At 39.2% G+C, this 24995-nt stretch overlaps 1 protein-coding gene across 2 annotated transcripts in view; it reads right to left on the reverse strand.

Annotated features, from left to right (window-relative positions):
• The window catches only part of CTTNBP2 (cortactin binding protein 2), a 93144-nt gene extending 69174 nt beyond the window's left edge, over positions 1–23970 (reverse strand). For both annotated transcript variants that reach the window (XR_013928717.1, XM_080390993.1), the window contains exons 1-2: positions 23286–23970; positions 11542–11649 (exon numbers count right to left, since the gene is read on the reverse strand). Coding sequence is in view for 1 of the 2 variants with exons in the window: in XM_080390993.1 (XP_080247119.1) it covers positions 11542–11649; positions 23286–23354 (177 nt within the window). In the remaining variant the exon portion in view is untranslated. The remainder of the gene's footprint in view (positions 1–11541; positions 11650–23285) is intronic.
• Between the last annotated feature and the right edge of the window lie 1025 nt (positions 23971–24995).

The raw sequence follows: 24995 nt of genomic DNA on the forward strand, positions 1-24995 counted from the left end.
GCAATTTTCCAGCTAGTACTCTCTTTATAGATACCATTACTTAAAAGTTACCAGTTTTAAAATTCCCATCTAACAGCTTATATTTCCACAATATCTAGCTAAAATTTTATTCTGCTATTTCAGAGAGAACTCACTATAATCACTGTTGCTCTATATTCTCAAACTTTCTATTTATTTGTACAAATGGAATGCTGGCGTTTATAAGAGACCTAGTGCTAAGTACTTTTAGTACACTGCCAGACATTCCAAGACACATGCCTCTCTCTGGAAGAACTGCAGGTGGAAAGACCTATCCATCAGTCAGAACAGCATCAAAACTGAGCGGGAGAGAGAAAAGCACAGGAACACATACATCCAAGCATAACAAAAGTAATTGCTGCTATGTGAGTATTTTCACAAGTGTTGAATTTCTAAAGGACCCCAATCAAATCTCTTATCTTATTAATAATTAGTTCTTATAAATTACTATCATAATTTATTTGGAAGAACAGAGAATAAACCTTTCACAGTTTTTCTTCAGCAAGATGAAGACACACAAACAAAAGGAAGAAGCGTTGTTACTGGTTGCATTTTAATGTTACCATCAACAAAATTAACTGTACCACTTATTGGCATAGAGAAAATATCCTGTGTATGTTCCCCTAACTAAAAATGGAAAATTTCAGTTAACATAATAATACAGATAGGATGACCCAGTTGCATTTCTCATTGTCAGCAACATGAGTAATGATGGCAAACAGATAAAGCATTTTAAATAAGTCACTCTAACAATGAAGTCACAGCTGTATTATTCATAAAGATCACAGAAACCGAGAAACAGTTACATCAACGTGATGTTGGAATTTTTTATTGTTTTTACAAATAGCGTGTGCATCTCTACTCACTAGTTTATGTTGGATTATGCAGAAAGATCAAACAAGGGTAGGAGGAATCAAGTGGAAAAGGCAATTATCCAAATAATAAACCAGCAGAATATTTTCAGCTAGATCAGTAATTACATGCCTCGCAACAATAAAGATATTCAGATCTTATGTGAAAAACAAAGAGAGACTATTATCAGTTTAACAGTCACTGCTCTAAACGACAGAGTGAAAAGGATGTTTGCAATGCAAGGCCATAGAGTTTTCATAATAGAAAACTAGTCTCCTAGTTTCATACTTACAGTCCCCAATTTTATGAGAGCTTGGAATAAGGTTATTTACCTGCATAGTGAAGCTTAAGCTTAGTAAAACATCACATATACAGGAGTGTTTTAATACAGTTTACCAAAAATTTTGCTTTGCTCAGTGTTTATTATCTCCCTTTGGCACATAGCAAATAACTACCACAAGAAGTGATGTAATGCAACTGAAAACTTGTTTTGTCAGTGGCTTCTAGAAGAGGCCTTTATGTGTCAAATAACAGGATCCCTCAGATCAACAAAGTTAATCAGTTCAGTGACTGCCGCTGCTACATCTCCAGCATCTATTGGAAAAGGTGAGACTCTGTTCCATTCATAATAAAGTGCAAGAAATAAAAGATGCTACTTGAAGGAAAGTCTAAATACAGTTCATGTGATACCTTCCATCATGCAAAGAAAAGTATTTTTTGTTAGTTATCCACACTTACAGAACTATTACTACAAAAACCACTGAACATAAGGAAAGTAAATACTTTCACAGATACCTGAAATGATCCTTTATATAAGATGCTATATAGAAAGCCAATCCACCAATACTATAAAGAGTATTTCCAAATTTTTGCAACATGGATGCTGGTAATATTAAGGATAAAGGTATAAGGCTGTCCTTCAATTAACACTGAACTTCAGGAAATGTTGTGAAGTCTATGCTGTCTTCAGCAGCCTTGGTCATTTTGTTGTCATACAACAAAAGCTATTTTCTTACATTCTAACCAGTCATGCAATTCTCAAAAACTGAGGTCCACACAGGTATTTCAGGTATTTACTGGAACAGTGTTAGGTTCTTGAATTGTTTGGCAATAAAGCAGTGTATCAAAACATGTCAAGTAATTTAATAAAAACTAAATTTAGCTGACATAATATAAACTAACAAAACAAAATTACAATACATTAAAATACATAAACCATGGGGGGGGGGGCGATCAAAATTTGAACATTCTTTAAGGTCATGTCTAACAACACTTTTTCAATTAGGTGAACAAAAAGCATGTTGCATTACTTTACAAAATTAAATGAAATGCAGATAAAGAAATCAGTCCAAACTATGCACTGAAAAATCATTTACTCTAACCTGTCTGAGGTTTCTTCATATTTCATAGTTTCCTTGTAATTGATTTAAAATGGTTTGTGATAGTGAAATAATACTCTGTCAGCCATATTCACAAAATTACAATAAACTAATGTTAAGAAAGTAAAAGCTTTAATCATAACCAGAATCATTGGACAGGTAAAAACAAACTATTGGTAAGAGCAAAGAAAATGCATATGCACTATAATTGAAGTCAATAAATCAAAAGTAGCAATCAGATGAGCAAGGACATAAACTGCAGATCATTACCTCCCAAAAATTTAGTAAAAGTTAATTTTTTGCAAAGAAATTGCAACATGCAAAAATGACAATGCAAACAAAGCATTGTCTGACTTCTATTTCATGGTTCACTTCTGCCACCAAGGCCAACAACTGCCATCATACTGTCTACAACAATAACCTTCTGTTACTACAGTTTAACATCTTCTGCTCCTCCTTCTACCTAATCACCATTTCCAAAGCCACCTGCTACAAAATAGGCTGTCTTACTGGCTGCCAAAAACCTCTAAAGCTGCCTTCTGTGTGCTCTTAGCTCCATTCTTTGGCACGAGCGTGCCATGGGATTCATACATATAGGAGAAGTTCAGATTTGCATTTTAAATTCACAACAGCTAAACAGAATGACTACAGGTAAGGGTCTTCATAGTTTATAGGTGGTGTAGCTTCCTTTGACAGATTACTCTTAATATACATGTAATTTTTTTACCTATCAGTCAATGTGGTAACTAAACTATATGGATGTGTTCCCTTTTTCCTGATGGCTACCAGGTTTCTTCCCCTCTAACTCCAAAGTTCATCCTAGAAGTACTGTCTTATAGTACAAGCTGACTTTGTTACTAAAACAAGTTTGTAGAGCAACAAACTCTGCAATCTTCTTGACTTTGTGTAGTAGTTCAGGATAAAAAATTTATCCATATACAACTGATAATTGTTGTGTGGGTAATATTTTGTTCTAATGTATTACTTACAGAGTACACGCAAAACAAAGTATCATCCCATCAAAAGATGCAGAAGACAATAAATAACACTAAAAGGACACTAAAATTCAAACTATCTAAATGAAATTTTCATAACTAAAATTTCAACCTATGGTAGGCAAAAGTGTGCCTTGGCCAGGTGAAGGAATCTCCTTTGCTAGACAGAACTCACTGGGAAGCAGACAAGTCAAATTAGGCCAGTATAGCTTGCAAGTATCTGCAGCTCTCCTTCCAAATATTTTATTTAATATTTACCCCCTTCCCCACCCCACCCCAGGGAACAGCTAATTCATTACTGAAAATGCAGAACCAGGCCTGAAGGGCTCCACATTTTGCAGAGTTATTCCAGTATCGCTCTCTGTTACCCACCAAAAACCTAACATTGTTACATAGTATGCTGTTATGACAAACTATGATACACTCAGGGTTTTTTTAATATTGCTTGATCTTCACACACATTTCAAAAATTGCAAAATTAGTACAGAAATATATATACATGACTTATCAAAATAGTTCATGTTTTCAATGAGATCAAAATAAAACTATACTGTTCACTGCTTAATCATTGTTGGCTGAAATGGAAAGTTAAGTTTACTAATAATAGCCTTCCACAATGCACAGCTCAGGGCTTGAAATCAAACTAGCTTGAGCAGAAAATGCATTCTGCCCTTTGGGGAGAAAGAGTCATTTTACAATGACCCATCTGGCAATTTCACAAGCAAGGTCCATCTCTCTTCAATTCAAGAATGACTGCAACTGTAGAAAGCACTGGGGAATTTCTGGTTTTAAAAAGTGAACATGGGGATATAAAGTTAATTTTTAAGAAAATCTAGACCAAAACAACTCAGATTTCCTACTGTATTTACACAAACAACCCTGGAAAATGGCATTTATAGGTATACATGATTATGTCAACATTAGCAGGTAGTGTAGCACAACAGAAACAAGTATGTAGAGCAACAAACTTTGTAGTCTTGTCGACTTTGTGTAGTAGCTGAGGATAAAAACTTGTATATATCCATATACAACTGACAATTCTGGTGTTGGTAATGATTCTGTTTTAACGTGTAACTTATCGATACTGGGGATGTGCCTATAGTCCTACCATTTTGAAGGAGATGTTAGGACTAGCTCTGCTCTCCGTTCAGTTTACACTGCCTGACAGTAGTCTGTGAGGCAAATCAAAGTGAGGTGGAGACCATGGGGAGAATTTCTTCAGAACTGCGCTCTTGGTCTGAATGCTAAGGTAGTTCACCCAAGCAGTTCATTCACACACACATATACTTCCAGAAAAAACGGAGTTGTGAAGTAATGTTGGATTGTACCACTATAACCTTGGAAATTGAGTGTCTTTTCATTGCAGCTAGTTATTTAAGAAATTTCTGAAACCACCCCATCATTTCAAAACAAATGATCCACCTAAAAAGTATTAAAACTTTTTTTTTTTTTTAAACTTGCTTTAAAATACTGAATTGCTCATGGAATTGAATACTGATAACCTAGTAGTTCTAAAATGATTAATGAGAGTTGGAACCGGAAAACTGGTATTCAACATACTATGCATTATCAAATTTAAAGACATGTTGCAGATTCTACACAGTAATTACTATACTTTCTAAAGGCTGTTTAACCTTATTTTTAAATCTTGTCTTTTTAAACTGGAAGCTTTATAAGGTAAAGCTAATAGAATGGGTTATGTTATGAAACTTAAATGTATCTATGAGGTATTATTACACGATACATTAATTTCTGTCTTTTGATCTACTTATTTCATTACATTAATATCCACACTTCATCACAAAACTCAACCGCGGCTCTTCAAGAACTCACATGACTTGCTAGGGGCAGTCAGAAATCACCTTATATGGCTTTGCTACTCAGACATAATATAAAAAGTGTGAGTCATTTCCAGCTGTATTGATTAGCCTGCAGGCCTGTCAAAATGCTTACATTCAGGGAGATATACTGTACTCACAATGCAGACAGAACTAACTCCCACAGCAGAGATTATTTTTTTTTTCCTCCCTCATATTTTTGTAAACTTACATAGTCTAACTTAAATTCTCTGAGCAGTACAATAACAGTCTGATTTTCCCTAACTCTGTGTTCTAGAGTTCATATACATTGCTCAATAAATGACACCACAAATCCCTGCCCTTCTTCAACTAAGGCCCTAACAACAGTATGACTTTTCTTACCCAGCTGCCTTGTTTTATGACTACCGATTTCTGAAATGCTTAGCATTTCTTTCAGATTTTGTGGAAACTGGCTAAAAGATTCAACAGACATTAGTACAAACACATACAGAGAAGATCAAGTTTCCTGCCGGAGGAAGCTGCAGCCACATTTTAATACAGTAGGGCTTTACAACACCGAAGAAACACCTACAACCAAATTCACCTTGCCATTCTCATACCATCCTCCTGACTCCGCCATCACAACACAGAACCTATTGATGTGGAGCTCACTTAAGCTCGGAGAAAAGACATTGCTCCACAGCAATGTCATTGATAGCGTAGTCAATTTCAACCAAACAAAAATGTATCTGTTGTTGGTACTGACAATTCTTTTAGCCATTTTTGTTTATTTCATTGGAGATTTTTCCCAACAATCCAAAGATGTTGTTCTAAATCTATAGTGTGGTATATTAATGAATCTAGTATGGTAAGAATTTGCATTTTTTGTTCACATTAATTAATGCACACCAAAGAAGCAAGTATAATATTAATTTTAATTTTACCATTGACCACCTAATGAAATTTACATAGGTAATTACAATTATTTTTAAAATAAACAAAAATCCCAACTAAATTGGTCTTTAAAATTTTAGATGAAAAATAACCTACTAATGATTTAAATTTATGAAAGAGTCACGGCTAAAAGCAGCGTTTAGTGTTTGTAATTCCATGCTTGACAACTAACGCTAGCACTTCAATTCATCACATGAGGGTCAACGCACTTTAAAAAAATCCTCTAGAAAGTAGGCAGATATAGCAACCACTTTACAGCTAGGAGAGAAAAAAAACAACAAAAAACCAAAAACGCCACAATGAAATAAATGCTGTATTGAAATCACAGTTGTGGGAGGCCAGACCTGTGCTTTGATTATGTGGACACATTACCTCCACATTAGGCATATATTATCCCCTTATTATAGGCAGACAGTTCATTTGGATAATTGAGACAGATGGAAGCAGCAGCTATAGTTAAGTCTCCCTCCTTTTTTAACTATATGCATTCCCAAAAGCAATTAGACAGCATGTTATTTCTCATTAACGAAATAACTTTAATGATTTAATGTTAATCTGAATTTCATTTTAATTGCAGTGCGACCCTAATTATGGAGCTACTAAAATAAAGACGTTCCAGACTGAAAAAGAACCATCTCAATTCATTTGGTGTAGTAGTTCTACAAAATCAGAGTGCTAATAAGAAAGGATTTACACAAAGATCATCTCTGAGGTGAATCCTGGTGCTGTTCTCCAGCAAATTAACTGTTCACTTTGAGAATAGATCTGGAAATCTGACCCTCAGCATGACAAAGTTCTGCTCTTCCAAGACTGTTGATCCTCATAGGGCTGAACTTGTCCAGCAATTTAAATTGCTGTGGTTGATAATTACTGTAACTTTTTCAAATCTGAATTTCTCCAACTTCCAAATTCCAGACATCCAATATTCCCGCAAAAAAAGAAATAGTCTTCAGACAGAGATTTGTTAGCAAAATACTGAGAGTTCAGTATTGTACAAATCAGAGTATACTATAAAAAATTTATACATGCTAAGGGCAAAAAAAACCCTCAGCTTTCTCTGTTTATATCAAAGCACCAAACTACTTTTACAGCAATAGTAGGAGACATCGATCCAGTTAGATAAAGTTTCAATTGCTGAAGCAGGAAACAACAGTCCTTTTTTAGAAATAGGGATGCTGCGCATCCTTGTGTATCTGCACTTGTGCATATTATAAAGGAACAACAATGTACTGTAAAAACGTGGAAGTACACAGATGTCATCTGCATACTTCTTACAAACACATTTTGGATTTGAGTTTCGTTTTTATTGCAAAAGCAGAATTCAAGGTATAAAAACGTTATATAAATACAATGGAAACTCTACAATACATTATGCACAAAGATGCAATAAAAAGAATTGTTATATGTGACACCTTGGGTTTGGTTCTCTCCGATTTGTTATGTGGCAAAAATTCAAGTGCCTTAGTGAAAATCTATTACACCAACACCATTAATTTACTAACTAAACTTATCTTCTCCCCTAGTCCCACTCCCTGGGATGACTAGTTAATTTCACAAGATTTCTTGCTATAATCCCAAACTACTGGCCTGGCTTTTCTCAATTCTTTTTTTTTAAAAAAACAAAACAAAAAACCACCACAGAATAGACAGAATAAATACTCTGCACTAGAACAACACCCAGTGAACAGACTTAAAATTCCCTAGCTCAATCTTTTCCAAGCAGAGTAACAAACTCTTTCTTCTTTTTGAAACTAAGCTTTACGTAAGCAGAAAAAGTTACACAGCATCTTAAAAGTGTTAAATGAGGAGTTAGTAGCCATCTTCTCTGATGGCTGCTAGCACTAAGAGAAATTAAACCCGAAGTCATAAATTACAAATTCATTTTATGATACAATGAATACATTGTAAATAAACAGCCAGAAGACAAGCACCTGAGACAATACAATTCTGAAATCCAAGGGCATTGTCTCCCTGTCAGAAAAACAGTATTGCAGCAGTACTAACTGATATAGGGTATAATTTTTGAGTTTCATTTCTTTCACCGACACTTCAAACTGTGCATAATTTTATAGCTATTTTTTAAATGAGAACAAAAAAAACACCACACCCCAGGAGTCACAAAACCACAACACAGTCAGAAGATCATTATTTTAAGTTTCTATGAGATATTAAGCAGTAATTTGTGTAGGACTGAGGCTCAAACCACAAAAACAAAGATGTCATAAGTGTTTTCTGCTTAATCCATCAGAACCCACACAGGTAAATCAAACTTTTACGATATTATCACGAAGCATTAAAATGTAATCCTGAAAAGCAAATTTCTAAAATAAACAAAAAGATTTATTTTAAAGCATGATTTAAAAAGTGATTTAACTGCGAAGTCCATCATACATATACATGATAAACATGGCATAGGAAAAAAAAAAAAAAAAAACAAACCAAAACCAGTAAGGCAGAAGTTCCAATTCCGTATCTTATTCAAAAATACTGTTCCTGCTCCCTAGTTCTTGCCACTGAATTCTCTGTCAGAATTTTCTCTTCCATTCCACCAGGGAATACTGTGGATAAGGTGTGGATTGTGATGGTATGACATGTGTACCAACAGAAAAAAAGATTTGGCATTATGAGATATCACGGTCCTATAAGAGTCAGCCTGAAAAGAAATCCTACCTAATTATGTTGAAGGTAGGTGTGATTTCTTTACATCACTGGCTTTACAGACAGGGAAAAACCAGTTCTGTCTCAGATCTTCAGTAAAGCACATGATGTGGCTTCACACAAAATTCATGAAGTGGGAAACAAGAGGAGTGCGTAAGAATTTACACAATGGGAAAAGGACAAACTAACAGATGCATCAAAAAGGTCTTGTTAAAACAAGAAACTTCATGCTACATGCAGATTGAGTAGTGCCATGTGAGTCAGTCTTCAATTATATTCAGCATTATCAGTTCTTTTGTGATCAGTCAAGACTGATTCACGCCAGAACTTCCCAGAAGTATTTCCAATAGATACATAAGTACTGTTTACTGTACAAATTTTACAAATGCTCAGTAAAACCCTGCAAAAAGAGTACAGATAAGGGCACATACATTTATTATAGGTGTAGTTTAACTTCAATGATTATAGAGAAAAATCTGAGATGACAGCTGCAAGAATGAACAGTCACTTTCTAAGACAAGATTAAAAGATCTAGTTCTATAGTCTTACAAAAAGACCAAGAACATGTAAGACGGCTTAACAAATGTATATACCACAGTGACTGAAAACTGACAGAAAGATCACTTGAGAGGAAAAGACAACACACATATTATCTAGTATAGGGCTGGAAATTATCAGGCTTTGATCAGTCAGAGAAATTAGGTTTTGAAACAGCTCTGCAGTACTAGTAGGATTAAAAGAAACAAACAAACAAACCTGCCCAAACACACACAAATTTTCCTAATTTTGAAACAGCTTGATCAGCTTTTGAAACAGTAACATAAGAAGTCTTTTCCCTTATACGAAAGCCATTTCCTTCTTGCTTTAAGGATACATGAAGTATATATGCCAATTTGTTGAAACAAATCTAAATATCAAATTTTCAATGGAATTCTCTTGTTAATATTTGGCTATCTAGGAGCTTATTTTGCATGTTGCTTGGAGACTCTAGCTGTTAATACTGCTGACTTGTGGCTTCCCAAGTAAGAAGCCAGATTATCCGAAAGTATATTCCAAGGTATCAGGCTACAGTTCTTCAGTAAGTATAACTTCCAAGTTGTCCAGTACTAGCATAGCTAACCAGGCAAACTGCCTGGAAGATTTGAGTTACATATGGATTTTGTTTAGAGGCTTTTACTACAAAATACAGGAACTGGAAATTGAGATGCAGGAGAAGAAAAAAACAAAAAACCAAACCAAACACAATTTTCAACTTTGATATACCTTATGTGAAATTGAGTTCTTTTTATATTGATCTATACTAGTCATCAAAAACCACTGGGTACACACTACCCATTTCAGCAGGTGCATGGGAATCTGACACAGACCTTTTCTCTCCTGGGACTGCACTATCCTGAATGTTTAAGTGTACTATTATTAAATTTGTACTGTATTTATTTTTTTTTAATTTTGGTCAATTTCAATACATCCATCATTTGGTATGTAGTGTAGTAGCTTGTTCATGAATAGGCATTAGAGAAAATTGTCAGAGTATTCTATTTGCATTCCTCCAGAGTTAGAAGAGTCAAAAAAAAGAGATTCTGGATCTGGTGTGCACATTGTTTCCCTTTTTACAAAACCTTAACTGGCAGTCAGGGGAAATAAAAAGGCATAGTCCAAGCAAATGAGATGTGAAATTATAAAACAGCTAGATGAAAAGGCAGTACATTTCAACACATGCATATACCTGAAGGCCAACCACCAAATATCTTCAAAGTGCAGTAATCCCCCAGAAACGCATTGCTTCCAGTGTCTTATTGTCATTACAAAATGAACATAGGATTTTAAAAAGAGGTTTATACCTGTAAAGTCTTTTAGTTATTAATGCAGGTACATCAATGACAACTACTTTAAAGCTCCATTGGCACCAAGTGATCTGAAGACATCACAAAACAAATCAAAATTGAATAAAAAAACGCATTTACAATTGTTACTGTGACATTACAAGTGGAAAATGTTCCCACACTACTTGATAATCATTACACATACTACTAAAAACTAGTATTAGATATACTTTATTTTACTGAGGTTTTGCTTTAAGAGACCTTAAAGGGCATGATTTCCCTCTATTCAACTGTGAAGCTATAAATATTTTCAAACCATGTAAGGTTTCCCCCCCCCCCCCAAACCTGTAGTCTGTTTGGCATCTCTGTTAAATTTTATTCTGTTCCAGATCAATTTTTAAGTCATAAAAATTTATCATTTTTTATTAAAATACAGTTTTGTTTGTACATTTCCAGTCAACTAAGCTGCCTTTCAGACTACAACCTTCAGAAAACCAACCTTCAAATGTGCCTAGCACAGCAAAAATCTAATCAAGTACTTGTCAGTGCTGTTCAGAGTGCATACTCAATATTTCACCGTTTAAATAAATAAAAAAAGGGAAAACAAAAACCACCACAAAAACTTTTTCCTAAGTGCATATGACCATCCAATTTTGTCCTTCATTCCATCTCACAGAAAATTAATGCACTGAATAGACTAGACGCACAAATACATAGACCATTGGAACAAATGGTGAATGGACTGAATTTTCCTTTGAAGTTACTCCTCCCTTTCACAAATAGCAGGCTCTACAATATGAAAGAATTTAAAGAGGAAGTAATTTTACAGTTTTCGCACTTATTTCTCTGAAATTTTGCTGGGTTTTTATACCAAAATTACATAGAATTACTGAATAGCAACAATTAAACAAGAACATATTTTATGATTTTGAGATTTAGTCAACCTAAAACTTTAAAAGTCACAATTTACTCTTCCACTAATAATATTCTACACACAGCATAAAGGAAGTGGTAAAAGAGAATTAAAAAAAACAAAGCAAACCACAACAACCCAGGAACTCACCCGCAAGGCTTCAATTACAAGGTCTCGTGCTTCTAGTTCTCCTTCCATTATACTCAAAAGCATTCGCAGTTCTGGCTTGCTCAAATTATCCACATCAAACTCTCTCTTCTGTAAGAAACAAAACACTGATGAACACACTGACTGACTGCACCAGTTACTATAAATCTGAAACATAAACATATCAGCATCCTAATTGTGGGTTCCTCAAACATCTATAACTGTCAAAAGTTGAGGTGGCTTTATTTGTAGCATATAAAGTCAAAATTAATAGCAAATACTCTGATTCTTTTTATTTATAGTGAAGGAATTAAAAGCCCTCTAGTATGAGCATGACACTGTTCCAAATCCTACAATGTTACAAGGAATTAATTCGGCAAAGTCTTGTAAACGGTAAGGGTGAAATGGTAAAGAAAATAACTTGGTGACTAACAGCAGCCTCAAGAGACCAAAACAATTCAGCAGACCTGAAATAGCACATCAGTGATGCAGGCAAGAGAAGATGAAAGAACCTAAACCATAGCATACCTAATCCAGTGTAACCTGTGCCTCACTTGCAAACAACTACCAAAGTCATCCCAGTATACCAAGCTGAATGTGAATTTCTGAAGCACAACTCATGAAAAGACATAAAATCTTATCTGTATGCTTTATTTGCCGTCCCATTTGTTTGGCCGAAGGGTACGGTTCAGGTTAAGAGGCACTGACAAACAACAGTTCATAGCAACAATATCTTCTCATGCCACGCTTACCAAGGTCAGTGTAAGTCTGACTTACACGCCTAGAAAGACAGGAGAACAAGTTTATACTGACAAATAAGATCACTGCACATATGCATAAACATGGTTTGCTGTGAATATCAGTATGGCTTCTGTAAAACCAAATCCTCTCCACAAACTGCCACGGTTCTGTAACAACGCCAATAGACACATGGGTAAAGAGGATCCACTAGACACTAATATACTTAGATTTTCCAGAAGTTTTGGACAAGGTTCTGTATCAAGCATTATTACAGAAACTCCTATCCAACAGTATTGGATGACACTTCATGGATAGGAAGCAAACACTGTGGGTAACAATTGCTTTTCAAGATGGAGACAGGTAAGCAGTGGGACAATTCTGGGACCGGCTTTATTCAACTTCTTCAACAATAACCTGGAAAAAGGACACAGAAGTGGCAGGAACATCTACCTCATGTGGGTGTTGGTACATAATTCCTCACTGACAAGGTTCATTTCCTCATTTTGCCACTATATAAAACCCTGGTAAACCCGCATCTCAAGTACTGCATTAAGTCCTCATCTAAAAGTATAGAATTGGCCAAATAAAAGGATGAACAGAGGAGTAACTACTATTTAAGGAAAGACTACAAGGCTGGAAGTCTTGATTTTGGAGGTGGGGCAGCAGGAATGTTATTAATATTTACAAAATCACAAAGGTAGTAGATAAGATTAATATGATTCTCTTGTTCACCAATATCCACAATGGTAACACAAGTAGACAGTGAAACTAGAAGGGGATAATTTTAACGGAGAGAAAAATATGTATCTTCTATGTGCAAGATTCAGCTGACCAGCTTGATTTCCAATACGCTTAAGAGAAATACTAGAGTCCTTGCTATGATGTAGATGTGTCCATCCTAGTAAAGCCCTGAGATGCAGACACTCATCTATCTTCAGTATGAAGTAATCAGTTGCCAAATTATCTGAACTGTGTATCTGGATATACTGTCTGTTTTCCCTGAAGGTTGTAAAAATCTAAGAGTTCAGCTACCCAGGAGCTTAACTTCCATCACAGGAAAATCCAAGAAAAAATAAAGCAAGTACCACTTTTGTTTTCTCAAGGCAAGAAGAGGGCAAAACAGTTGTTCTTCCCTCAGGCTAGAAGACCATAGATCAAAACTACCCAAAAGCTGTAACTGTATTATATTTACTCTGTGTTCCATTTCTTCTTCGCAATTAAAACACACAAGGGTGCACAAATGGCTAGTGAGAACTGTATGCCAGAACTGTAGCTATTTGCAGTCAACGTGCATTGGATTGAGTTTCTTCGTTAATGTGTACAATATGGATCAACAAGAGGAGCAATAATTTCTACTAAGTCTAACTGTTCCACGGACAGGGCTATCCACTCTAACTAGTATTTCTAGACTGAACAACAGTTATCCTCTATTTTTGCTGCCTGTGTCAGCTGTTTCTGTAGTCCAAAAGATACTTCTTACCCTCCATGCCAATGGATCAAGAAAAGCAAGATTCTCTGAAGGCTTTTTCCCAAATTATGCTGCAGCAGCCTCTCACAGCACTCTTCACAATTCTAAACAGTGCTCACCAGTCTACAGACACATATAAAGTTACTAAATGTATACAGTTCCTCATGTAAATTAATATCTGTAGAATAATTTTACCTTATAGGTTGCAGCAGATTTCACTCTCGGCACTTCTAACTACTAAATTCAATTCAGATAGCAGGATCCACTTACCCACCCTCGCTCTTCTATGAATCACTTTATACTACTTAATAGCTCAAGGACAGCAATGGATATATTCCTGTAACTTCCTTTGTAACAGAGAAAAACTGTCTCCATTTTTCAGATGTAAAACTGATGCAGAGGTATTTTTTTTCCAAACAACACAGAAAGCAAGTATTCAGTAACAGTCTTTTAAGTCTCTATTCGGTGGTTTGACCATTATATATATATATATAACCATAACATTATCTTCCCTTTCTAAAATATTTTTACATCTGACAGAAAAGGCACCCAAGGTTCCTGATAGAGGGACAAAGTTAAGAGTGGCAGTGTACTTCTGTGGATGCAAGAAATGTGATCCTACTCTTTTCTCCAAGTCAGTAAATTCAGCTTATCAGGAGGTATAACAAAGGGCAGCTCTCTGTCAAAAGACTGACTGAACATGACAGGTGAAACTTTACATTTCCGCAGTCTTCCACAAGTCATAAATGAAAACATTCTTTTACATTCTTTACAAACCAGAGGCATTCTTCAACATATGTGATGCAGTGATGAGCTTTTCTAACTAAGCATCTGATCAAGCAATTAAAGTTAATTTTGCTCAAGTACACACCCTGAACTAGAACATATGAAGACAGCAACAAAAATTACTCAAAAGTGTGCTCTGTTAATTTATAGATATAAATACACAAAAATGTTAATAGAAAGACATACCAACAAGATATGTAACTTAGTTGTTGCATTTTTAATTTTAAAAGCTTAAAATAAGAACTAGCAAAACCACTTCATATATGAACAGTTCTGGCATATCAGACTAAAAAGCCACTGAGCTGAGCATCCTGTCTCCAAAAGCAGCAATAATGGGTGCCTCAAAACCAGTACCAGAGCAAGATAAGCACATAATGATACTTCCCAGAAATACTCCCCCAGCTTCCAGCAATTTTCAGCTTATGCACCTTCTGAGCCAGAAATCGTGATCTGGCACGTAGTAGCCTTTGGCTAATGTACCTGTTGTGAATTTGCCCCATTGCTTTTTGAATCTCTATGTAATTTTAGCATCCACAACATTCTACAGCACAACTACATAGTCTATGAAGAACCACCACCTTTGCAGTCAGTCTGCCATCAGCCACTTTTGCTTGATGCCTTCTAATTTATTAAGCACAGAAGACATGATCTATTATTACCCACACTCTCCATGCTACACAATTTCAGACAAGTCCTCACATACATAGAAAGAACAAACTGATGTCCAAAATCAACCAGAAAAGACACACAAACAGAAAAAGGTAAATAAAGAATTTAAGAGCTTTCCAGGATGGAAGAAAAGGTCAACATTTTTAAGGGTTTTTTTCACCAATAATTTTATGCCTACTGAGGTTTTCTTATCACAACTTTCTCCGATAAACTCCGAAACTGGAATGACCATATTTTTCCAGTACTTTAAGGACATCTTAGAATTCTTCATTATGGATAAGCAACCTTGAATCCCTGCACACAGGGTAGTTGAAAAAGCTACCACACCTTCTCTGCATGCACATCTCTTAATCAGCACTTACGGAGCTGCAACGTAGCTTAGCCTAACTGGACCAAAATACATAGTTAAAAGTTTCAATATATTCTCAAAAAAAGTCGTAAAAATATTTTTAAGATTTCAGTAAATAAAGCACATGGTAATATAAAACTATCCTTCCTCTTAAACACTCCCTGCCATCTCCTGGTGATCAAAATGTCAGTCATGGCAGGCAAACAGTGCTCCATCTGAACAAGTCAGAGAAAACTGTTGTTTAGATCTAGAAAAGTAATCCTCCTAACATCTTGCAGGGGAGCTCTAAGTCTTCGATCTCCAGAAAATAAAGACTGCATTAGTAGCTCATGGCTTATATGTCATCTGGGGTTTAGCTACAATACCTGTGGTAAAGTGCCAAGCTGTAACAATTTAACCAACAATTTAACAACTATGTAACCAAGCCATCCATTATATTGGTTTTATAACAGAGACACAGGAATATGATGCCCCAGGGTGACATCTGGCATACACAACCAAAACACAAGAGAATTTTTTTCTCTACCTCTTTTGGATTTTAAAATGTCTGGTTTATTTGATTTATAAGAATAAAGTGCCTGAAAAAGACTACTGCTTCAGTCCTCTGTGTCTCTAAAACTCCACGTTATTTTTCAGATCGGTTTTGTAAGCAGTGTGTGTTGCCTGGCAGCAAGTGCACTGACAATAGAGCAAACAGCTAATTAGCCAAAACTCATTCAACTACCTGCGTATGCATCACAAAAAGATAACCTGCATTGCTAAAGGTTAGAGGAAGCTCTGTGGTGAACCAAAGAGAAGACAAAAGCTTGTTTTCTGAACAAGGGAAGAACAACTTAGGACAGCAGTCATCAAACTGGACAGGCGTTCTCCCACCTCCATTGTCTCTGGAAAAGATGGAAAGAGGATGAAACTGGAAGGTCACCAAGAGGCATATGAACAGAAGGAGTTCTTTCCCACATCCATAGCTATTTAAAGCAGAGATGGTAAAAGTCTTTAGAGTTAGATTTATCCCATCACCCCAACCACCACAAAAATTGTTGCAGGGGATTGGCAGTGCCAATAGTTTGGTTTTGCTGACCTAGCCTAGTTGATAGTACTGGCAACTTCAGGAGCTAAAAGTGCTAAAAGCAGCTGTTACAAACTCTGCTGCCTTCAGCAGAAGCCTGAATAGGTAAAGCATAAAAGCTACAGCTTTGTACTTCCCCTAAGCAGAACAGAAGCAAAAAACGAGTTAGCTGTGGATTAATCACAAATGATCATGGGAAACAAGCCCCTTGCTGCTCAGAAAACAGCTACATGGCCTTTTTAAAGGTGGAACTGGGTAATAACCCAGCACTTGGGAAAGAAACCTGTGGAGCATAACTGAGGGCTGAAGTGGAAAGACAAGGAGGGAGACGTACAAAAATGTTGGGCAGGAAAACACATAGGGAAAAGCTGTCAAAAAAAAAAAAAAGAATCCTTTCAGAAGACAATGGAAATGTACATGTCTACATTTGTTACATATTTTGTATTGAAATCTAGCAAATACACACAAGAATCCTATTGAGGATTCACAAAGAAGACTTCCAAGATGAGGTTCTAAAAATTTTTTTTATTTTTTACTTATTAGGCTATACAAAGAAATCTTTTAATATCATGATGGCCTCACATCTGTCAGACCCATGAAACAACTGCACCAGGGAAACACAACCCTGATTCATACATTTTACAACATCATTATGTCCCTCCAGGTACAACTCATCTAACCAAGTAGAAAGATCTGTTTTGACTGTATTTAGTTGCTTACATAGAAGTATCTAGTGCGAATTGAAACGTCTGGGGGATCAGAGGCATCTTTTGGGGAAAGGTAGATATGATACACGACTTAGATGAATCATCCATGCTATCTGGACTGGTAACAGAAGGCCAGCTGGAATAACCCAGAGTATCACATACGGACCACTAAAGGAAGCCCTCAAGATTAAGACACCTATAGGTAGGTGTGAGCTAGGTATGCTAGGTACCCTTTATTTTCAACAAAGAACTGATTAGCCTAGGTGAAACAGCCAAGAAAACTAAGATTCAGCTAATCAGCCACCAGAACTATTTGATTGTGGCTCCACTGACTGTAATAGAATATTAAACACTGTGCATACCTGTAGATACCCAAATGTGTCTCGAACCCCATCCATACCTCCAAGAGTCAGTGGCCTAAGTCATTTCACTCAGAAACAGAAAAGCCCACAAACCTGTTTCTAAAACAGGTTATTCCTTCTAACTACTTACTTCAACTATAAAAGGAAGTTCCAAGACCTAGTTCAACATAAACATGGGTATGCAGTCAAATCCTAACCCTTTTCTAATAAAGAAAGTTCTGCAAACGGACAGAGTAATACAAGCAGTGGTTACTTCACCATACAGTATTCATGAATACTTTAGGGAACATGAAAATTTATTGCTTTGGCTGTGGAAGGCTTGTTCTTTACTCTAAAACCAGGGTAAGAGTCTGTGACTTCATGCTTCTCCAGAAATTATCTGATGCAAAAATACATGTCTGTCTCCCAACCCATCCAAGATGAAATTAAGAAGTAAGATGTGACCTATAGGAATGTTTTTAGCAACAGAAACAAATATGAAGGCAGAAAAGTATCATTCAAGGAAAATCAATGCTGTGGAACTTGCTCCTCAACTAAGACGAAGTATCTTGCTGAAGAGAGTACCATCCAGGACTTACATAACATTCCACACAATCATATCTGAGGGATCATGAGGAGACTGTACACACATTTAATTATGCCTATCCATTAGCTCAATTACTCTTACTAGATTGTTCACATGAAGTTACCTACTTATTCTGCCCTCTTTCCCAAGCACAGCTCCCTTGCTTTCTGGATTTTTCAAAGGTTTTCTTTAAAAGGTATAGGGGAGGTTTTGTTTAGTTGCTGTGGCGTTGGTTTTTTTTTTGCTTGAGCTAACTGCAAAAACTTTTAACAGCTTCAACATTAACCATAAATATACTTCAAAATTGGGAAATGTATTTTGGAAACAAGAAAACCAGCCCCCAACCCCTCCAAAATTAGCAAGACACTGACCTTTACACATACCCAGATATTGTCATAGCTGTTAAAACATGTTTGCAATCTATTAACAGCCACAAAGGTACTTAGTCATTTTTTATTTCAGTGCAAGTTAGGTAACTAAGTCTTATTTTTATGGATCTAGGCCCACAACCCTTCAATGTTTAAACTCTTAATTAAATTTAACAGGTAATTTCTATTCAGAAAGTTACTTTCAGATAAGTCACTTCTAAGGCAAATAGTATAGGATTAGAACCAGATACAGGCAGGCATTGCTGAAGCTATCTTTAGAAGTTTTCCAGAAGCTATCTTTTAAGTCTTCCAGAATTTTACACCTTACCCTGTGCTACAATAGAACCAAAAATCAATGCCCAGGAGACAGTACCTCTTCCCTAAGCCTACCCCACACCCTCCCATCTACATATTTAAGGATTACACAGGTATTGTAAAACAACTGATCCTTTTCTTGGGTAGGAATGGGTGCAGAAGCAGACCTCAAACTGTTGTCTTCCTAACTACTTTCCCTCCCATCCCAATTTCCATCTCTATTCCTGTCTTTGTATATCACCTCTGAGGCCAAAGCAATGCCTAAACAGATGAAGTCAAAGTGGTTGGAAAAACAACAGGACAGGACGTACTGCATCCTACAGATTTGCACCTCCATGCCACTTTCACACATCCAGCTTATAGCCTTGCCCCTCTGCACTTCACCCTCAATGACAGCGTGACAAGTCCACACTTGGAAGAAAAAGGAACATTTAAAAAGCAAAATACATTCTGTAGCCACCTTTTCTCACCCACCAGCGCCTTCATGGAGTAGAAGGCACAGAAAAGGCAATGCTGTAGTTTGAGCAGGAGGAAAAGAAGCAGCAAGGTTTGAAGCACATCACTGCAAGATGGATCAAGACCACTCTCACCACAGAGGTGCAGCAGGACTAAAACAGACAAAACTGTCCTGTCTCTCCATCTCACCTCCATGTTGGAACACCACAACAGCATCACGTATCTGACTAGATGAAAACAATTCCTCTGAACAATCACACTCCATGGAGAACTCGTATTCAGATGAGGACAGTGCTTGTTAATCTAAGTCCTTTTGCAAGTGGCCATTCCCAGGATGTAATCCCTAATAAGATATATAGTCTTTGCTTTTCAAGGGTTATGGTCTCATTTTCTGCTACTTGCAATATTTTTCAGATAAGAATAACTCCAACTGATCTAAATCAGCCTCTGTAATTGATCTGATCAAAACATTATTTAGCATTTCACTATATTGACCAGAATGGCAGTCCTACTACAAGCATTCTTGCAGATCAATAGATAGCGAGTATACCAAGCTGAGCATAAAATCGTACACAATGTCACCACAAAGTGTCATGGAATTTCTCTCCATTTATCAATTTTTTTTCAATATTGACTTTTTCCTGTAGTGTAACTTTTTTGTACTGTTACGTGACCCACAGCAACACAGACTGATCCTTTTGGTTACGCACACATAATTCTCAATGAAATTTTGACCAATGAACACAGCAGCAAAATCTCTTCTCACTTCAGAGGAGTCAAGGTTCCACTTCCCATTTTACCAACATCTTCTACATTTACAGCTTTACAGACAGCGGAAGGTACTGTCTTTCAGAGAAAAATAACGTTTATGCTTTTGATCACTGGTCAAGCAAAATCAAACCGAGAAAATGTACTGAGTAATTTTAACAGACTTCGTGTTTGATATAACAGGCTTTTCATAGGCTTTGTTAAAGCTACACTGAAGCTGTACTGTGTGACAAGCCAGCCCTCTATGCACAGCAGGCTGATGTTCAGTGTTTCAACAAAAAGACTGTTAAATTGGATTATTTCTTGCTATTATATAACCATTATTGGTAGACATTATGCAGATGGAAGTCATTCAAAGATGTTTTAAAATACACACATATGTTTTCTCTCAATTCTAGTCCAAATTGCACCAATACAATTTCACTGGCTTCAGTGCAATCAAGCTGTGCAGGTATGAAAAAGGACCAGAACCACTCCCCTGCCATTCTTCCTTGTCATCCTTACCATGATAAAAATACCAACATTTTGTGGGAAAGAAGTGGTGGGCTTACCAAATGCTGTGCTTCGTCCAAGAAAAATCAGAATGACAAGATTATCAGCTTTGCTTCTTACTGTAACATACTATAAAGCAGTCTAGGCTTTTTTTCAGTCAAATTCCCTGGTAAATGTAAAAAACAGGAGGGAGGGGGGCACTTTTAATCCTTTTCTATAGTGCTTCTAAAAGCAGCAAAAACCAGTCCTTTTTTTCCAGTGATTTTACTGAAAGGTACCAAGATGCAATAACAGCATTTAGTATCAAGAAACCCTACTGTGCTGTCTTGTGTATTATATCCCCTGCTTACACCACAAAATCTATACATTAACATATTACTATTACAAATACTGTTCCTACAGTTTTTTACTGCAACATTTGTGCAATAAGAATTCTGAGACCTGAATAAAAAACACCCTCAAACCAAAAATCACAAACTAAAACTGTACTGAAAACAGTACTTAATTATAAGTTGACATTTAGCATGACTTACAAGTTAGTCACCTGGACATTTACTGTCATCCTAAAAGTAAGCAAGGCAATCCAATTCATAATTATGTATCTTGACTTTGAAGACAGAAAACAAGCTATTCACACTAACCCTTCAAAAGGAATACTGGAGTATTATATAAACATTTTTTTAAATCTTTTCATTGCACAGAGGAGTTCCTTTTGCTTTCCTCTACAAGAGATAAAATGAAATCAACAATACCGTGTTTGCATTGGCAAAGCAAAACAAGATGAAAAGGAGTAATAAATATTTAATGACTGAAGGCAAATTAAAAGCAATAATTTAAAAAACATTTTGTTATTGCTTCAGTATGGCTATTATTTTTGTAAGGGAGCAACACACAGGTTACTTCCTAGCATCTCTTCAGCTTTAAAAAAATGTTTTAAAAGCAGTGTGCAGTATAACGCTATTACTCCTGCCTTCCACAATGAGAACATCAAATTGCACGAGTGGCTTACATTGCACTACCTAGCAGGACAATACTGGAGTGCTCCTTGATTGCGAGCTACTCGTTTGAGTTTTTAAAACTCAAACTCAAGAGAATAATTACATGACTGTACTAAATAATTTAGTGGTTGGTTTGTTGTTTTTTTTTTTTTTAACTCAAAACTAGGGCTTTAAAGTATTTAATAGTCTGCTTTTGTGAACTCTTACCTTAACATTCATTTATGTCATGGTTATGTCATTGTTTTAAAAGACAGTGACGTTATAAAAATTCACTGTGTAAGGTTTACTTTTTATAAGTAAAACTCAATTTCCACAACACTGCAGTAGTTAATACACGCAAGGATGATTAAGTGCACAGTTGGAACAGGATTTCAGATAAGAATTAGTGCCTGTTTGAAAGAAAACAAAATAATAATAAAAAATGCCGGCAATAATTACACAGAAACTAGTGACCCTATCGCTAGTGATAGGTGATCCCCTCCAGAGACGACCCCAAGCAAAAGGGGCGGCACAGGGGTTTTACTGCCTCAACCTGGGCATGTCACGACGAGGCCGAGCACTTGCAGCCCGGTTTCGGACCCGGCCACCCCGCTCCGCTGCCGGCCAGGCCGCCGCCACGGGCAGCGGAGCCTCGGTGGGCGCCCAGGCAGGTTTGAGCACGCCGGGTCTGGGACGCGCCGCGGGAGGGAGCGCAGCCCGCTGAGCGGGGTCTGCCGCTGCGGGTGAGGAGCCGGGGAAGCAGCACAGGCGCAGACCGCCCGAGAGGCGAGCCCCTGCTCCCCTGCCAGGGCGTCGGGCCGGCGAGCCCGAGCAGCCCCCCGCTCGCCAAGGGGAGCGCAGCCTCCATCCGACACCGTTTTAACCGACCGGCAGCACACCGCCGCCCCAGGCGCCTCACCCACCCGCGGATAAGGCACGCCGGGAGCGGGGGGGATCTGCCCGGCTTCTGGGATATTTTAAGCGGGGAGACGGATCCTGCACCCGGGGCGCAGGCCCGGGGAGCGGAGACTGCTCCACACACCGGCGCTCGGGGCGGGGACGGGGGGGGAAAGGACGCTGCCCCGGCGCCGCAAACGCCGCACGGGGGGATGGAAGGAGAGAGCAAGCTCCTCGCCGCCCGGCAAAGGGTTAAAGACCCACATTTCTCCCCCTCCCCGATCTGACAGGTCCCACCGCCCCGGCCGCTGTCACCACCTCAGCCCGCCTGGAGACGGGGCGCAGCCGCCCTGGCTGTGGCAAGCGGCTGGGAAAGGCGGGTGGGTGAGCGGGTGGGTGCCCGAGGCGAGACCGGGGAGCGCACCCCCCCGCACCGTGCACCCTCACGGGTGCCGCACGCCGACCCCACGCCGGGGCAGCGGGAAGGAACAATGCGGGAGAGAGCCCGCCGCCCCTGCAGAGGGGGAGAAGGAAGCCGGCAGGGAGGGAGACCCCGCGCCCTTCTCTCTGCTCCCCCGGGGCGGGACGGGGCTCGGCTGCGGGAACCGCCGCAGCCGAGCCCCGTCCCGCCCCGGGGGAGAAGGAGGGCGGAGGGACAGAGCGGGGGAGGCAGGTCTCCAAGCGCCGCTTCGTCCCATCCCCACAGGGAGCCCTCCTGGCCCCGGCTGGTCCGAACCCCCCTCTCCCGCCAAGCCGGTTACCGCTGCCGTGGCCGCCGAGTCCTCCCGTCTGCCAGAGCCCGGCTCGCCGCTCGCGCCCTCCGTCGCCATCTTCCCACTGTAACGGCTCCGGCGCGGAGAGCGGCGCGGAGCCGAGTGGCGGCAGCCGCCGCCGCCAGGCGCTTAACCCCCTCCCCGCCGGCAGCGAGCCCACCGGGAGCGGGGGCGCTTAACCCCTCCGGCGCCGCGCAGGCGGGGCTGCCGAAGCCGAGCCGCCCCCTTAGCCGGCCGAGGCGAGCGACTCCCGCCGGCGGGCACTCGGGTTTCCCCACCCACCCCCTCCACCGGCCGCCATAAGGCGGCCCGGAGCCATGCGGAGGAGGGGGAGCGGGACCCCGCCGCGGGCTACCGGCGCGCCATGGTGGCTGAGGGGAGTGCCTCCGCCACCGCACTGCCCGGGCCCCACGCAGGCACGGCTCTCCTCCCTTCCCTCACCCGTGGCTTGGGAGCTAGGAGAACGAAAGGAAAGGTTGTGGATGGGGCTAAAAAAAAAAAAAAAAAAAAAAAATTTTTACGGTGGGTTTGTCTCACCTGATCGATGAGATCCTTAAACCCGCTGAAGCCTTTAAGGGAAGGGCATCGCTTTGCCTCTTTCTCTCTGGGGGTGCTGGCAGGAGTCACCTCTCCCTCCCTGTCCTCCGTGGAGGGGCTGGGGGAGGACATTTCTGCCGCACAAGGGTGGCTTCAGAGCCGTCTGTGGGCGGACGGGCACATAGGCCCGGTGCTTCTATGCGCCTCAGCCCCAGGCCTGGAGCCCCCACCCTGGCCTGGGGCTGCCCGTTGCAGTAACAGGCTGGTACCAAAGCTAAAGCCTGTTCCGACTCTTCTGGAGTTCCGACTCTTCGGGCGGCTGAGCTGAACTTGCTACCAGACAGGCTAAATGTTCCCCCCAGGAGCACCCTTCCCATCTGTGCTGCCTGTCTGCCTCCAGGGGTTGTTTCTCAAGGTCTTGCCCCACTGCTTTCCCCTGCGATGGGAACCTACCCGGTGAGGTATAGACCAAAACGAAATCCAAATGTACCCTCCTCTGGAACCAACTCAGATCCATTATAAGCTGAATTTGCAACCTGTTTACTCAGTAGCCGCATACAACTTCCACCAACAGCAGGCTCCTCTGTGCCTTGCCAGTCTCCTTTCATAAATATGCTTCAGGTCTAAGTTCATGCTGAACTCCCTTGGCACCGCAACCAGACAGAAATGGGCCAATGCCTTCCCTTGATCAAAGACAGCAAATGTTCTTTTAAGCATGCAGTACCTAAGGATGTAAGTAAAAACATGCATGAACTTTCCCCTTTACATTACTGGAAGGGAAACTGATGAGTGATTAGTAGAATCAACTCCCAGCCGTAACGTAAATGTACACTGAACAGAGTGAGCAGAAGGCAGTGTATAGGATCCATTATAGGGCACGTAAAATCCAGTCAAACATGCCTTCTCTGTTCAGGGTTTGTTTTTCTTTTTCCTTAAAAATCATCTAGCTGTCCTCCTACTCAAGCTTTACACTTTTTGTAACTGTAGTGAGTGCTTGCATCCTTTTCACCACTGAAACTGAGAAACTCCATTGATGACACAGAGCCTAAAACAACTTGCTTTTCTTGGCTCCCAGAACTCTAACACCATTTAATTGGTGTTAGGATACATCATTGCTTGCTTACTTTATTGAAAGCAAAGTACCACACATTACTCATAATT

Source organism: Falco punctatus (assembly GCF_963210335.1).
Source record: "Falco punctatus genome assembly, chromosome: 6".
In the NCBI taxonomy this organism is placed as follows: domain Eukaryota; kingdom Metazoa; phylum Chordata; class Aves; order Falconiformes; family Falconidae; genus Falco; species Falco punctatus.